This window comes from Fusarium phalaenopsidis (assembly GCF_050370095.1).
Source record: "Fusarium phalaenopsidis strain FUZ10S chromosome Unknown contig_32324, whole genome shotgun sequence".
In the NCBI taxonomy this organism is placed as follows: Eukaryota; Fungi; Ascomycota; class Sordariomycetes; order Hypocreales; family Nectriaceae; genus Fusarium; species Fusarium phalaenopsidis.
This window is the reverse complement of record NW_028145395.1, coordinates 134,260-151,218: the sequence shown is the minus strand read 5'-3', so window position 1 is coordinate 151,218 and position 16,959 is coordinate 134,260. Positions and strand designations below refer to the sequence as shown.

Sequence of the window (16,959 nt, the reverse complement as noted above, 5' to 3'; positions counted from 1 at the left end):
AAATCAAACAGGTACAGAATTCACTCAAGTCTATTGCGGCATCCATTCAGCAGCACACAAGTGAGCCGAGATCCAGCACGCCACCTGCGACTCGTAGCACAGCTGGAGGAAAAGGCAGCAGTGAATCGGCAGTATGGACAAAAGCTATCTCCGACCTCAAAGAGGCCTGTGAGAAGATGGATTCTCTCGAAACTACTGCGGAAGCCCTCATCACTTCAGTGTCACAACTATCACACGAGTCGCGAGCTCGTGCCGACGGCAGCTCAGTGCATGATTTGAAAAGAGAGGGGGGAGGCCACAAAGGGGGGGGGGGGGGGGAAGGAGGAACACTCTACAAGAGATCGTGCCTGTACATAGACAGTGGTTCCCCCTACTGCACTTTTAGGAGGAATCAAGCAATCAGCATCTTCTCATTACAACATGAATTGCAGACGACGTGATCTCGCTGCGCCAAACCCTTGTAGGTTTGACGAGCCAGGGACTCGTCATGGTCGCCGTTTTGCATCGAGATCCAGGATATTAATCCGAGAGCTTGCAGCACGCGGTGGGAACATTTTCAGCGGCCCTCAAAAGTCATGGTTGCATTCCACCAGACAAGGAGCCAGAACATTACTCAGTCACTGCCAGGGCCTCTGAAAAATGAAAAGTAAAATTCAGCTTACAGATACCCTACAATCGACGCCCCTGCCCACCCCATCCTTCGACCGCCGAAGCGCACCTCTATCCGCGCAAAGAAGTGATCGTATCGATCCATGAGCCGTCATCCAAAAGTCATCAACTGCAGTGAAGCGAGCCTAAACTGCATTAACCTAGCCGAGTCAGCTCTCTTGTCTCTACGAATTCACCATTGGTCATCCTTGTCATCCCCTTCAGGCAAGAATGCCCACATCTGACTTCAGGGGCACCGCGGCCAACAGATACATCAAGTGCCATGGGGAGTGATCCGAGCGCGGCTGGAGAGGAGGAGGCTAATCGCTGAGAAAGGGTCTCGCCGAAACTCGTGTCCGGGGCGCGGAATCGAGGCCTAAGTGACTTCTCTAGCGTGCTGTCTTCCGCGACTGTAAATGATCGGCTCGGCTTGGTTCCTACCCTCCCAGAAGTCTTTCCATTGCCGCTCTAGAATCGTCGTGTTAATGGTAGAGTATGTGCGTTCTCCACCGGAACAACAGACTATCGTAATCGTGCAATGAAGGGTACGCGGTAGATAATGGGGTTGTCTTGGCGGTTTTTTTTTTTTTTTTTTTTGGTTTCGATAAAAAGATAGGCGTAGTATTATCGGCTTGAAATCCTAATTACTCCTTTCGACTTGGCCAAACGGCCTGCAATAAAGAATGACCCATCGTTTAACCCTTCTTCTCAAGATTCAGTCATCGTCAACCCATTCCTACTTTGCTACCGCTATGACAATTAGGTAGAATCTCCAGGATCGGTCCGGCTTTGTGGCACCATAGTCAGCAACCGATGAGCAGTAACAATCTCTTCTTCGAACTCACCTCAGAATGGCCAATGCAGTTTTCGCATGAGAAGGTGGAGGATCTTGTAATTTCTTTCAAATGATCACAGTAGATTTCGTGCACATCGGCCATGTAAGCCTGTTCTTGTTGTGCCTCTGGGCAGCGGCGTCTTTTCTCTCTCAAATCCTTCACTTCGTCGGGGATGTTTTCATCGGGAACGATGTCTCCGCAGACGTCGCAGTAAGTCACGTACTGGAAGGTTTTGCACATGGCCAATCGTCAGGGCGTTGAGGATGGGTTGAGACTGTTTTGGGGTATGAATGAGGGTTTGGGTCGATATTGGGAGTGATTTGTGGGAAATTGAGCGGGCGAGAGGACTGAATTTATATTAGGTAGGTCCGGCGAGGGAGCACGGTATCAGGGACGACGTGGGAACAACTAAACAACAAAGGCAGTGGTCAGGTGGAGGATACATGACTAGCTTGAAATGAGATGACCAGTGTGCTAATTTGTCTTCCCTTCGCCCTACTTGCGCTTGGCAGCGCCCAAAACTCATGCAATCCATCGGCTCCTCCGTGGCCACAGCCCCTGGAAAGACAGAGTCCTCAGAGATGCCGAACCAAACCAATCCTTATGGCTACACAGGGTTACAGAAATTCATCGCCGCTCTTGAGACTGGAGTTGGCGACATAAAGCCTGACGCTGGGGAGGAGGAACAACTCGATCATCATCTAGGTAATCCTAGAGATTGCCATGTCTAGCCTCGGCGAGAAGAATGCCGCCCTGCACTTGCGGAAACCGAAAAGGGTTATCTATCATTTCTTAGAAAGTTTTACGGTTAAATGCTCAAATGAGGGCCCAGTTTCTAAAAAGCTATATTTCAGCGGCGAAGGAGTTGACGATAGCATTTCTGTGAGTCGGCGGTGATCGGTTGCGCCTGTCAAATACGGCAAACCCCAATGGTCAGGGGTAGCTCCGTAACTTGAGACTTGAGATGAAACGGAGCCCCAGGACGCACAAAAAAAAAACCATTGTAAGAGGGACAAAAAATTCAAAGGGAAAAGGTAAACCCAACCGAGAAAAGAAAAAACTGAAGAGAAAAGCAACAATACCGAAGGAGGGGGCAGGTCCCCTTCTCAAACTCCATCCCTCCACCCCGCCATCCGGACCAGCCGCCAAAGCACAAGCAAGTAGGTGGGATGGATGCGTAGTTGCGCGTCCAAAGTGTCAGTGACCAAAGGGGGAAACAGGCGCCAATATCGAGGCGGTTGGCCCAAAGTGCCGTGGCGTAATACAGTCGCCAACCCCCGCGCCCCAATTACGAGGGTCACGTCTCTTTGTCGTCTCGAGTGACAAAATGATGCCCATGTCATGTCAAGAAGGTGCCGCAAGTCACAGTCTGTGCTAGACGGACGGCTTGAATCTTTATCGAGCTCCGCCGCTCCCGCTGGCTTCTTCTGAGGCTTCGTAGAGGTCCAGACAGTCTTCGAGAACTATGCGCTTCTATTAGCCATCACGAGGTCGAGCCTTGGTCAGGAGAGTCTTGGGCATACCGGCAGTTATCAGTTCCTCCCACACCCCGTGTTGGTAGTCGACGAGTCCGTGGCGCTCGATCCCGTCGCATAAACGTATTAATTCGTTACCCATCTTCTTAATCATGGCCTTTGACATGAGGCTCTGCGATCTCGATGGCTGGGATGAAGTCATCAACTCCATCTGGCGCTGGCCAAGGCCTAACCAGGCGTGATTGAAATCGTCCCATAACTTGATTCGATCGGCGTGGAGGTTTTTATCGTCTAAATTGAGGCCTGCAATCTTGGTCAGCCATGTCGTCCTGCCCTGATGCTCTGCTCACACCCATGCTCTTGGGGTTTGCGGCAGCACATACCAAGTTCTGCCACCTGAGACAACAGCCAGCTGGTGACGCTCAGCAGCGTCTCGGATACGCTTTCTAGGGATCCATTCATGATCTCTTGGAATATGGTGCCCAATTGTCTCTGGTAGTTGACCCATTTTTCCTCTAGTGCGCCATCTGGGTACTCGTGATCTTCTGCCATGGAAACATCAGCGCTCGGGGTCGCCTGGGGCATTGCGCCCACGCTCGACATGTCGCTTGCATCATTCATGGCATTGCTCTGCTGGTGTACGTTTGCTGATCCGCTTGAGCCCTGCGCCGACTGTTGCAGGTCCGGACCGCCTGTGCTTCCCGTCTCGGACCCGAAGTGTGTCGAAGCGACATCCGGCGTCATCATCTGCATAGTTGCAGGTTGCCGTGATCCAAATTGCTGCGCATCGTAGACGGGGTTTTGCGCCACAGGCTGGGCGACGTTGTACATCACGGTCGCGGCCGTGTTGTAGCCGCCAAAGCTCTGAGGATGCTGGCGCGAGTCCTGGCCGTACTCGGGCCCGTAAGCCATGGCTGTCCCAGGCATGTTTACCGTCGAGAAGGATGCGCTGGGTTCGAGATAGTAGCTGCTGTAGTTGCCTGAGCCCCCTATCCCTCGTACTGCTGCTGAAGGAGACGATGAAGCAAGGGACGCAGGCCGGTACCTGTTGCTGGAGACTCTGGCGAGAGAACGGCGCGGCTGGGAGGAATCGTTGAGCGAATATCTCTGGTTGGGTGATACTGGAGGGGTCACCGCGGGGTCGTTGGGATAAAGTCCACTCAGTTGGAGTAGTCGGGATGATCGATGGTCGGGGGGGTGGTGAGGCAGGGAATCGATGGCTAGGCGAGGTAGTAGTCGAAGTGAAAGAGCACAAATGAGTTTACAAACAGGGTGCCGCTGGCCTATTATACGCAACCAAGCCCAACTGATTCACTGGTCAGGGTCGCGAGAAGAGAAGGAGGGGTGTGGGCGTGTGTGTGTATCCAGGCTGCTGAGGCGGGCGCTCGCGCTGAACAACGGCTCCAACATCTGTCTGGCTCTCAAGGGCTCGGAGTCTTTTGAGGTCCAAGCTCTGATCAAAACTTCTTGAACAGCGAGTTCCATTCCTGTCTTGCCGGTGAGTGGCAGCTGAAAATTGCGGCAACCGAGAAGCAATGCAAACAAGGCTGAGAAAACAAGGCTGAGAAAACAAGGCTGAGAAAACAAGGCTGAGAAAACAAGGCCGAGTGGGGTCCAAGCCCACACACTATCCTCTGAGATCACGCCCGATGGTGCTTGGCCAAGGTGGGAACGCAATGGTGTATCGAGCCACTGACCCGCCCACTGGGAAGACATGGGCCACGAAACGATACACACGCATCGAGAACATCAGGCGAGAAGTATCAATACTGCCACGGATTCAGCATGTAAGTGAACTACGAGCACGAAGACAATAGCTAATCCTCTCTTCCAGGAACACATCGTCCGACTCCATTCCTATGATCCCTTGACAAAGCCCCTAGACGTTGGCCTGGAGCTCATAGATGGCCAAAATCTCCGCCAGGCACATGAACGACATCCATTTAGCCTACTGGACTGCAAAGCATTATCAAGACAGGCCCTCGAAGCCCCCTCCTACCTACATAGCCACCATATCACACACCGAGACATCAAACTTGATAATATCATGCTAGAATCAAGGAGCCCAATGAGAACCAAGCTCATCGACTTCAATTCGGCGTCTGACTTGGAGTCAATGAAAGACCATGTCGGCACGCCTACATATATGGCCCCAGAGATTCTCCCTGGATACCACTACGATAGCAAAGTCGATCTTTGGTCGTTTGGTGTTATGATCGTGGAGCTACTTTGTAGTCTCCCCATCGATGGAGGCGTCCCGTCGCACATGTATCTTCGGTGTAAGATATATGATTCAGCCGTCCCCTTTCTCGCCTCACTGCTTTACCCACTGCCTATATATCGCCAGACGGCTCAAGATGCTCTCCGTGACAGGTTTCTCACGATTACCGACAGCGATGCTGGTGTTCAATTACCACCTATTGATTCTGGCGAGCTCCCCGACACCTTGAGGGTTTCTAAGGTAGCCATAGACGGTGCTGGTACTGACTCACATGGGGTCGCACCTCCTTTGCCTGCAAAATTGGCAGTGGAAACCTACACCGACCAACTCCTTATCTCTCGGGGCCTTCGGCCTCGCTCGGTCTTGAACGCAAGGCGGATTGCTCCTCAATAAGTCCTATGACCGTCTAGTTAAACCAGAAACTGAATATCGCAGGAGTCGTTCCGGTCCTCTGAATGAAGCTCTACGAATCAAGAAGCCGATGATGCGCCTGAGGCCCCGAAGCGATGATCATGGTGTAAGTTTATTTTTACCAAGATAGGAGAGGATAACATTGAGCTGGAAGATGATGCAACAGATGTAAATTAAAAACTAGCCTTGACATACTTGACCATCTCCATCGCGCGTGCACTCCGGCTAGACCCCTTCCATCTCGACCCTACAGTGAGGTGTTGGGCAGACATGGAATCCCATCTGAGTAAAACAGCATTGTAATCACAGGAGATGCCTTTTCTAGCACACTGCCTGCAGGTAGGTTTCGCAAGGTTGCATCTCCTTTTGCGTTTCTTACAGGGCCAGCAAGAGCCTTCAACGGCGGCGAAAGGTTTTCTCTTCCCTTTTGTGCACTGAGTTTGGGATAGTATGGATGTTGGGCCTCTTTGGGCCCTCGGTAGAGCCTTTGGGACCGGAGGCTTCTTCTTAACGCCCTGAAGGGTATTGCTGGTCGCTGGTAATTCGCAAGTTGAGGCCTCCTCATCGCCGTTTTGATGAGTATTATTGATTGACGATACATCCCCTCCAGAAGCGAGAACAGGGTGAGTGTTGGGCCTCGATAGCTCCTCGGGCGGTAGGTGAGTGTACTGGTATGGCGGATCTGGCGTCGCGTACGGCTCTTTGATATTGGTTACAGATCCGATGAGACCGCCTGGATCCTGTACTTCGACTGTCCCTGACGCGCTACTGACGGGTGACTCTTCGGGAAAGAATTGCAATCGCCTATGGGCAATTAGGGGCGTCTAGCAAATGGATATCCAATGCAACATACAAGTGACCCAAATGTCCGGCCAATATCAATGAGCGATGATATACTCCCTGGTCAACTTTCTGGAAGCCCTGGAGCTTGGTCTTCTCCAAGTGTTCAATAATCTGAACCATTGCCTTGATACCGGATTTGGAAAAGACTCGACCATCGCTGTAATAGGCAGTGCCTTCTCGTGAATGGCCATCACAAGACAAAGTGTAACGAAACTTCTGAAACGGCATCAAGGCAAAGGCAAAGAGTAATCGTAGGTGAGGCAGGAGTTGGAATATTTTACAACGAAGGTTGGCTTGCACTTATCAAAGGCTGGTGGGACTCGATTAACCAATGCCAATCAACATTTGGAAAGGCTTGATAAGGAGCACCTCTACAAGCTCGACGTAAAGGCTCTAACACAGGTATTCCTTAAATTTATTTTGCAGGGAAGAGATTCCATTCTTGGCCAAGACTGGGCCCTGTTGTGCCATGCGTGGTGGTTGTGGAAACCAACAACGCCTCAACAGCAAGGGTTACCTGGTTACGTTACTTACCTTGTGTGTGTACGCACAGACTCTGGCCTTGAGGGGGGCGTGTGTCTCTGTATGGCTGGTCGCCTCGCCGGGGCCGCCTTCCCATTTTATTAATATTTCACGCCGAGTCCGGCGTCGACGGATGGCGATCACCTCCGAAGTGTGGTGGTGATTTGAGATCGGGATCGGCAAGCGCGGGCATACAGAGTCGAGACACTTTTGTGAAGATGGGTGGAGTCGAATCACCTTGCCAACATGCGAGTCCAGATAAAGCTGTCACATTCAACATCCGCCTGGCCGATCCACTCCACATTCCTTGGTAGGTACTGTACATCTGATGTGTTGACCCCTCTACCCCTTGCTCCCGCCCAGTTGAGGCATGGTCCTTGCCGCCCCTGTCGTTATGCTAGTCTAGATACGATGGGATGAACAGGGGCTTAGAAAGTGGTTCGCAAAACAAGGAGATGCTTACCATGAATCTTGTCCAGCTCGGTGGATCGGCGGTGCCACTGATTCCTTGTGCATTTCATACCATCAGGACAGATACAAATCCCTGTGAGGAAGCTTGAAATATGCTCAATATGCTGTCCTGATGGTGTTGGCTTGGGCGGAGCTGAGGAACCACTTATGCGGGAGGCTTTGGCAAGAGAGTCATCTCGTGATATCAACTGAAAGAGACAGGAGCTTAATGAAGTCATCGTGGGGTTCAATGGTGACGAAGACAAGGCGACCGCATTTGAAAACCGCAAGGCAGCAGCTGCACTTATATGGGCATTATCCTGGGGTGCCAGATGACCAACAGCTCCATACGCACACACCCTCCAACTTCATTTCATGTTGACTCTTTTCTCCAGTGAGCCAAGAAATCGAGATGAAATGTGGTTAGAGCGAACGGTCCTCGACTTGCTGGAGTGCTTTGCAGGTAGCATGTCTCACCATGGGGGACTCTTTGCTTCTGCTGCTTCCCGGCAATTCTCATTCCAGCCGAGGCCCAGTGGGCCGAGTTATTCTATTGAGATGGAGGAGTTTCCTGTCACACATACGAGCCATGCCCTGCATCCCTCGGAAGTGAGCGCCAACGCGTTAAATTTCCGTACTGGTGGGCGCTACTGTGCGAGTGGTGACCAGAACCGGGCCAGTTGTTTGGAAGGCATCCCTGTCTCAACCCACGTCCAACCAATGATTGCTCTGGATATTAAGCAGCTAACGATGGCATCTGCCGATTCCATTGGGCCAACCAAGACAGGATACCGACTTTATTCCGGTTGCAAGGACGGACGCGGAGCTGAGGCTATTTACGACCTCAAGGTTATCGGTGGGTGTGGCGAAGCAATATATACCATTGGTTCCTGTACTTCTAGTACGGGGGCCTCCTCTTTTGTGGTATTTGGTCCAATGGTCTATTGTCACAGTTGGTGTCTCCCAAAAGCGCCACATTCTGCCTCTCATCCGCTGGTTGATTTGACTGTACTTGTTACGATCATCCCTGGCTCGACCGATCTCACACGCGGTGGTATCCGAGAAGGTTCCCTGGGTAGGCTGAGTGGTGATCAGCCAGCCACTCGACGCCGTCCACGCCAATACATGGCTCCGTCTCAAGCGGCCGCCGCTCATGACACTTACTTTGCCTCTGCCCGTGTCATTTGAGGCCACCAACTCGGCTTCTTCTCCGTAGATCCGCCAAGCGTGAATGCAGCAAACCCAATTCAGAAGCAGTCAGTTTGAAGTCACTTTGCTGAGTCGCAACCCATGTACACCAATTCAACAATGAAGTTTTAACACAAGTCAGGCTATCCCTAAAACTCCAGCGGAACTCGTTCATTGACAGACACTATGTGCGGGGTCACCATTCGTGATATCCCGTCAAACTGTGTTCCGAGCACATCACAGTAGCGACAATGACAATGACCATAATCATCAACTAGAGACACTTTTCTATAACTACGTTGATTATTACACATTAAGGTGAATGGCATAAACAGCCTGCGTAACTCGGGGGACCTCTTCTGGGGGGGACGTATCATCTGTGTAGGAAACCTGGAGAACCCCTTTCGAAGAGTTCTTCAACAACCTCCCATTAGGATAGCCGTCACCTGTTACATTGTCTAGCTGACGTACAACTCTCCGTCGGGTTGGATGGGGGATGCGACCATTGTCTTGTTCCGAAGCCCCAAATGCAGTCTCGTGAAGCCTTTTGAGTGCAGGCTTCACGGGAGCTTGACTGCCAGGCAAGGTCACATTCTTCATCGGGTCCTCCTCCTCGTCGCTTTGGTCTGGAGGTAGGTCCTCCTCAGCAGCAGAGCGAGCATATTCAGGATTTTTCCCGTCCCCAAGATGCTCTACCAGGACCCCATCGCCGCTCGTGCCGCAAGCCTTCCCAGGCCCGTGGTCCCCGTGGTTTGCGGTTGTTGAAGGCATGTGTTTAAGGTGAGATGTGCCTGGGGGAGGACTGGGGGAAGGTTTGATATTGGGGCGAAAAACGGCGGGAGAGGGGCTGCGTTTGCTCAAATCGTCAAATTCAGGGTCTGCCATTTTCTGCCTGGCGTGGTATAATATCGTAGGGTGCTCGGGAAAGACGGGAGCCGACGGACAGGAGGACGATGAGAAGCATTCAGATGGCGAGATTGTATATCGACGAAGAGACTCGAGCGTGCTCGGGAAGATAGTGCAGGAACTGAGAGATCAGAGTGGGAATCGAGGAGGAAAATCGTGTTGGGTCGACATGGGGGAAGGCAAGGAGCCTGCCGCTTTTTGACCCCCGGGCGTTACATAATGGGGCCAGGAGACCGGCCCATCTGCCGAGCCTGATCTCGCGGAGAACACTTGGAATGTAAGCCACAGGACGTCAGCTTGACACCAAGTTCTGTTATCAGCAGATGCTGCGCTTGAAACCGCGCTCGTCATGTAGAGGAAAGCCTGGTGACCGAGGCACGGTTATTTCCATACACCTCCACTTTCCCTAGATGTCTTTATCCGAACTCCGGTCAATTCTTTCGAGGATGCTTCCATTACAGCCTGTCCATGCAGTCTAAGTGATCGAGATAGCGACCCCGCAGCGGGCTTAACCCCGGTGCAGTCCACGTTCACCCATCAAGGCGCCATGCAGTGTGATATGCCGTGCGTTAAACGCATGGCTTTGATGATGGAACAAGCGTTTCGGAACTTCTTAGCGGCTTTTTCGCAGAGAGCCATGGAAGGGCAAGTCTTGCTTGGCGATGAGAGATGACTCTTTACAACGGGGGCTATGCAAAGGTATGTACAGTTCACATCGGGCTCGATGTGCCTGAGTGAATCAGGAGACATCCGTTTCTTGGTAGATCCAGCCAGCCCAACGCAGCCATGCAACTTCTCTTCTCGGTATTGCCCCTCCAACTGCGGGGTGCGATTTCTCACACAAGCAAAGATTGAGAAGTTCCTTTTGCCATTTTTCGAAGGAAAGACAGTGCAATGCAGCCAGCCTTAGCTGCAGGGAGCAGTTGAGACAGTCAAGGCAAACGCAAGATCGCGCGCAGTAAGCTGTATCACGTACATTGGTAGGAGCGGAAGGGATCATGAGCCTTGGGAAAATGGGAAGGGTGACGTGGTAGAAACTCAAGAGCGCTATTGATGGTGCCGGAAGAGGAGGAAAGATGCCCATGCCGAGTCAAGCTTCAGGGTGACATTTTCTCAGTTGTTTCAACAGTCTCGCACGGGACACTCATAAAGCAGCAACGAAAACTTTGCGGAGCTTCGGTTCAGGGATTCTATAGTTGTAGTCTGTCTCCTTTTTCAAGGCATATGAAGCCATCCGTCCTCCTAATCTCTGGCTAGGCCCTTTTCGCAAACTTTCATCAATAGTCGAAAATAATTTTCATTCTTGCCTTCCCCTTCGACTTCTACAAGAACCTCAGTCCTGTCAGGGTTGAGAAGGGAAGCGTATTTGGGGGTTATGTCCGTGGGAAATGGGCCCATGTCCATCAATGCCAACGAGGCACATACTGACCACGTTTAGCGTCATCCTTTATTCTTCTTGTTTTCGATCAAGTATAATGGATGGTACCTACTTCCGATGAACCTCTCTGGTGGCTCAAAATCCGTCCCGCGTTTGATGGCCACCTCGGCCATTTTGGCCGTCAAGTCAAGTAAACCATCTTTTTCGGTTTCGGTTTCGGCCTTCACCTCGAGAAGAGCCTCAGACGACGCAGACGACGCAGACGACGCAGAATGGCAGAGCTGGAGGGAAACGCCCTCCGGGGCAACGTCGTCCTTGTTGATGAAAAACCGTCCTTTTCTCTTGTAAATATTCTTGGCTAAGTCTGAACAAAGCATAATCAGCACTAATTTTGTATTTTATTTCTCACGCAATCATGGAATAAAAAGCTCATACGCTTGATAACATGCACAATGCCGGCGTTTTCTTGTGATGTCGAATCCATGGTGTTGGTCGGAGGTTTCGTGGAGTGCTGACTATAAAATAGCTGGAATCCAGAGAGAATAATTCAATGATAAGAGCGAGATACAGAGGCCACAGACAGCCAGAGATTGACTGGGAAAAAAAAAGACTCAAGCACTGGTCGCTTCGTTGAGGAGACAGGGACTTAGGGGAACGAGCTGAATAAATATGCTGAGAAAGGGTAGAGAGCCTATGCGACTCGGATGGCAACGCTGCCTACATCCAAACATGCGTCGTAAGCATTATCGGCTTGCATGCTACGTGTCTACTCTCCTGGACGGTGTAGCCAGGGCAGAAGTTTGAGCACGCCAAGAAAAAGCCCATTGACGATGAGGGAGTATTGGGGCTGGAGAACTACCAAGGGCAGAATGTCGAGGATCTGCAAAGCAGGCTGTACATCCCCAACCTCACGAAGCCCAGATAAGACAAACAAGCATGAGGGAGTTATGGATCATTGGTTGCAGTACGAGATATGAGGTAATTCCATTACTATTAGCAACGCCCTTGAAGACCACCGAAGCATGATGGCGTCGGTAAACAATACACTTTCAAGCCCCCAGGCACCTCCTTATCTCCAAACGCCATCCACTCAGACAAAGCCCTTGACACTCACGACATTAGTTCTTCCGGAACGGGATGCTGCTGCATACAGAGAATGCAGCCCTGCAGTGACTTGCGTTGAGGCCGGCGTGGTGGGTCGGAAATCGTCCCTGGTGGTGTTGATGACTGGCGGTTTCGGATGCAGCCACAAGGACAGAACTTGGTGTTGGCCGGCGGACATTGTGAAGGTGACGCCTTGACAATCCTCGGAGGCTATGGTTTGCCGTAGCCTGATGCGTCGATGGCGTGCATGAAGCACACCGCTCTTGTCGAATACGAAGTTGTTGGACGAGCTATCATACTCGCTTGTTGTGCCGTGTCGACGAGGAGACGGGATTCCATAACCCGTCAATTTTGCCGCCTGCTAGTGCCTTGGTCTTGGGAGGTGGAGGTCCCGAATGGGATGACCCTTCATCATGCATGTTTCGAATCTGTCGCCTCGGTGTGCGCGCTCTTTGTTTTTCTTGGCTGGGCATTCAGGTCGGTTACAGAACTCGGTGACATACTTGACATGGCCTACCACTGTGCAGTTGTAGGTGATTCGATAGAGTTCGCACATATTCGGTCAAGTGCGTTGCCGTGTACAGTGCTGACAGAGAATACCCATATCTCAACGATGAAGGATGGAGATGACAAGGGAAGAGGGGTGATGATGGGCAGGGTAGGGTGGAGGGAAACTGAAGAATGGTGTTGAAAGTAGTCGAATGGCTAGAGTTTGGTCAAGTCTCTTTGCCTGCCGAGGTAACTCCTTGGACGGGCTTGGGGCTCTATGAGAATGGTCATCGACAATCGGGAGCGCTTCACTGGATGCTGTGGTCCAACCTCCAATCACACAACACGACACCCAATGTGGGAGATGCCTTCAAGGAGTCGCGACGGCGACGCGTCGCGCGAGACCATGGTTGGTGCTACACGCGACCCCTACCCGACACAGTGCCCCTGAATACTGTACTGCAGGGGCCCGACGGTCGGTCAGCTCCTGGGACGAGGTATTCCCCAGCATCGATCCACAGCGTGTCCAGCGATCCCAATGCTATGAAGGAAAAGGATCAGTAGGTCCTCCAGAATGGGCGCGGTCGCTAGGCTGTCTCGCGTGCACCAGCATTGACCGCAGGAAATGGTGCCGAACTTATAGAGAACACATGTCAAGGATATTCTCCTATCGATCAAATGCATCTCAACAGAAGGAAGCGGGCTCACATCTGAATGGGGAATAGTAGAGTGATCCATCTGAGACGCGAGAATGAGACCATCGCACAGGCAGTGAAGCCATCGACACCATCCAAGCCAAGGGGCTGATCGCTGAGAACAGACTGCTCAGTACGGTGGCTTGTTGGGATTCGGAAACCCCCGACCCGAGCCCGAGCTCTTCTCCCCAGTGATATGCCAGTGAAACCGAGGCCTCACAGCCCAAACAGATCTTTCCGGGCTCTTGTAGTTAATAATCCAGAATCAATACCAATTAATTGAGTGATAGTAACTACCGGTCTGAGAAATTCTGACTTGCGTCTCCCATGAGATCTAATGAATAAACACCCAATGTCAGCAACGGCCGAACATATGCCAGTACGGCTTTTAGCCGAAAACCACCTTGAGGGGAAGGTATGCGTGAACTTTTCCCGATCGCAGCTCTTCCCGAAGTTCAGCTGCAAGCAGATAAACCTTGTCTGAACCCCATCCAAGTACTTCCACCGTAGGACGGAGCATAAGCCCTTCGAGATCCATATCTAGGGTGCGGCCTCTGACCATCCATCGTGATACAAAAGGCACGTGTTCAGGGAATGTATCCCGAAATAAATGTGTCGGACAGGTTCCAAACCCTCACCCTCGCTCATGCTAGCGACAACGACAAAAGAAAGCTGGCCATCGCCTCGGAGATTTGTGGCCTGATCAGTACCACTCATCTTTCTTCAGATCGTCGTAGTCCCAGGAACGCTTCGTCCCTCCCTCGTAAACCGAAGCAACAGACTCCTGCCACATGGCTGGCGTGACGAAATTGGGCACAGGAGTAGTCGAATATTGCGGCGGTGGCAATTGCCACGCTCCAGTTGCTAGAGGGGCCTGGGCCGCTCGGATATCCAGGATGGGAAGGACTTCCATAGCACTTGAGGACGAATCGTTAAGAGGGCTGGTCTGAGGCGGGGTGGTAGTGATCTGTGAATAAGTAGACACTGGCAGACCTTCTGTCCGGGCGTCGACAACGTAATCAGAAATTCTTGTCGAACCCCACTCGGACTGATTTGTAGGCGGCATTCTTTGGGGCATACCAGGAGCCTGAGTTCCTTGCAACATCAAGACGAGCGACGGTACGACTGGAGAGTCACTTGTGCTGTCCCCAGGGCCCGCGGAAATGGGGGGTGTGGTGGGATGGCTGGCATAACTGACTTGTTGGGCATCGCGCGTATCCAGGTGCTGGTCCACGGATCCCGACCGATGGATGACTGGCCAGGAGGGTTCCGAGGCTGGCGGTGAACTAGAGCGGCTGGACGGGACAGGACTCCCGTCTGGAAACATTGGCTTCAGCACAAACGGCTGCCGGACGTCTGCAGAAAACGCCTCTCGCAGGGCATTGAACGGCTCCTCCAGCTCCGGCATACACCATGCCTCCATTGCCTTCTCTAAGACTGCCATGTGTCTGGTGAAGAATTCTCGCGCATCTGTGTTGAAATCAGGATCGGGTGACACAATTGCAGCCTGTCAATATGGATCAGTACACAGCCTTGTGCCAGTCTGGAGCTTCCATACCAGCTGAATGACGATGCACGATAGACCGCTGTAGAGAGAAAAGCTGAAGCCTCTTTGCATGCACTGGAGACCAGTGAGCCCAAAGGTATCGAGGGTAGTCTCTTGCAGCCGACAGAGAGCATTTGCCGATCTGTAACAAATCATCATCTGGCGTTTCCATTGTCCATCTGGGGCGTTGGGGTCGAGGAACGACAGGATGGGTCGATGGAAAAGAATCACCGCGAGGTGATAGTGGGCGTGCATGTTTCCGACGAAATGTGATAGGATCCGAGGCGGTGATCCATCTTGAGGAATCGACATGGCCAGCTCCGCAGGCAATTTGGCCAGCCATATATTGAGGCTTTGGCCCAGCTGCTGGAACTTGGGATCGGTGCCCGATTCTTCGCACCTCCTGAGCCTCTGGTAGACCTTGCTCTTGGTGGCTATGATCCGTACCACTTGGGCAAAGTAGGTGAAATTGTGCGACACATGGTACTCCAAGTCATCACAGCCAGGGATTTTTTTAGGAGGAGACAAGTCCACCGAGTCAATGCTGACGGCGCGATCATGTCGGCCTCGAGAGTTTATCAGCCGTCATCCTGCGCGCTTCGAATTCACTGATACTCACCCTGAGGAGCTCCAACCATCACCTCACAAACAAAGACAACCTGCCAAATGCGGGTTCGAAGCTGGCACTCTGCCGGGGTGCAATCGCAAGTGTGGCCCGTCTGATGATCATAATGTTCGTCAAGACCCAGGTCCTTGCCCATCTGCACGCACTGCATAACCGTCATCCAGGAGCGATAGTAGTATCCCCGTCTGGGGGCGGCTTCGCGAGCTTTGAGAATCATCAGCAGAGCTTGGAGGGTGCTCAATCTAGGCACATCCATGAAATAATCCGCATGCCCTAAGGGGTGTAAGCTCGTATCGATCGTTCAGAATAAGCAGGGAACGGAATCGCTTACGAGAGGCCAGTGCTAGCCACTGCTGGCTCTTAGTCGGCTCCTCCGCCAATCGTCCACCAATCGCAAAGATGGCTTCGAGTATCAACGGTGATATCGCTTCTCGATCCGTGTTCCACTGCTGATAAAATGCGGTTTTGCACAAAACGGGGACATATGGATGTACATTGTCGAAGTAGAGATCGAAGTAGCGCAGTGCTGTCTCATCATCCGGCATCAATTCAGGCGGTATGCGAATCTTAAGACCTGGCGTGGATTTCAGAGCACTGGTATAATCCTCCGAGTCCTCAATGGCTGGTTGCTCTTCTTGTCGGAATGATGTCTTGGTTCTGAGATATGGTGCTACATGATGCTGTTAGGAACACCCCATTCTGTCATACGGCTCATGACAAGCAATTCTCACCTGTGCCGGTCTCATCGATCTTCAGTACACCTAGCAAATCTGCAAGATCACGATGCCGATACCCCCCGGGGGAGAATACTTCCGGCGGGACTTGTTGCTGACCCGCATATGGCTGCATAGACATTTGCTGATGTTGATCAGATGGGCTCATGGGCGTCGTGTCGTAAGTCGTCGAGTCTTTATCACTGTCGACACCGCCCCGCCACTTACAAGCAGTATTCTGCTTAACGCAGGCGGAGCATGGCAACATCATTGTTTGCGCACCATCGCATTTGACTTTTCGTCTCCGGCAACCCTCGCAAGCTTTGGTCGCTACAGTCCGGTTGTTTTAGCATAGGTAGAAAGGTCAGAGAGGAACTTGGAGGATGCAAGGTGCGGTTTACCTCTCGGCCGCCTGCGGGCGTGGTTCTTGTCTACGAAGACATAGTCTATACGCAAATGTTAGGATATTCCATGCGGCGGTATCTTTTAAAGGCCGGGGATCGTAACGCACCTTTTCGAGTCTTACGCTGCCTATACTGCCGAGCCGCAAGCGAAGAGGAATTCATCTGGGAGTTCTGTGGTAGAATACGGCAGACAGGGCAGACGGTGCGGTTCTGAGGTCACGGCCGCGAAGAACATCAAGTATTGGCGGCAGTAGCGGCCAACATGAAATCGGCGCGTAATGCAGAAGAAGAGAAAACCAGCGACGCCGTAGGAGGATCGATGAAGTGGTATGCTTTCAAGGCCGCGCGCAATGGTAGAGGATGATCGCGGGGCGAAGAGGTTTGTGGGACGGACCGGTCGTGACAGTGGGCGACAAAAGCAACGGTAGCTACCGTAAGCGTAAAATGTCGGGGTTGGCTCGACGATGAAGCAGTAGAGGGCACACGGGATACGCTAGACGCAACG

General features: G+C 52.1%; 2 protein-coding genes across 2 annotated transcripts; both read right to left on the bottom strand.

The window, feature by feature from the left end:
* Window positions 1-2,960: 2,960 nt before the first annotated feature.
* On the bottom strand, window positions 2,961-3,886 carry LRP88_12690 (uncharacterized protein; the record flags this gene model as incomplete). The annotated part of the gene is made up of 2 exons (XM_083249082.1): window positions 2,961-3,262; window positions 3,343-3,886. The coding sequence occupies 2 exons, from the start codon at window positions 3,884-3,886 to the stop codon at window positions 2,961-2,963; spliced, it is 846 nt and encodes a 281-aa protein (XP_083095182.1).
* Window positions 3,887-13,869: 9,983 nt separating this feature from the next.
* On the bottom strand, window positions 13,870-16,219 carry LRP88_12689 (fungal specific transcription factor domain-containing protein; the record flags this gene model as incomplete). Its single annotated transcript, XM_083249081.1, has 5 exons — window positions 13,870-14,673; window positions 14,725-15,278; window positions 15,332-15,610; window positions 15,669-16,007; window positions 16,069-16,219. The coding sequence occupies 5 exons, from the start codon at window positions 16,217-16,219 to the stop codon at window positions 13,870-13,872; spliced, it is 2,127 nt and encodes a 708-aa protein (XP_083095181.1).
* Between the last annotated feature and the right edge of the window lie 740 nt (window positions 16,220-16,959).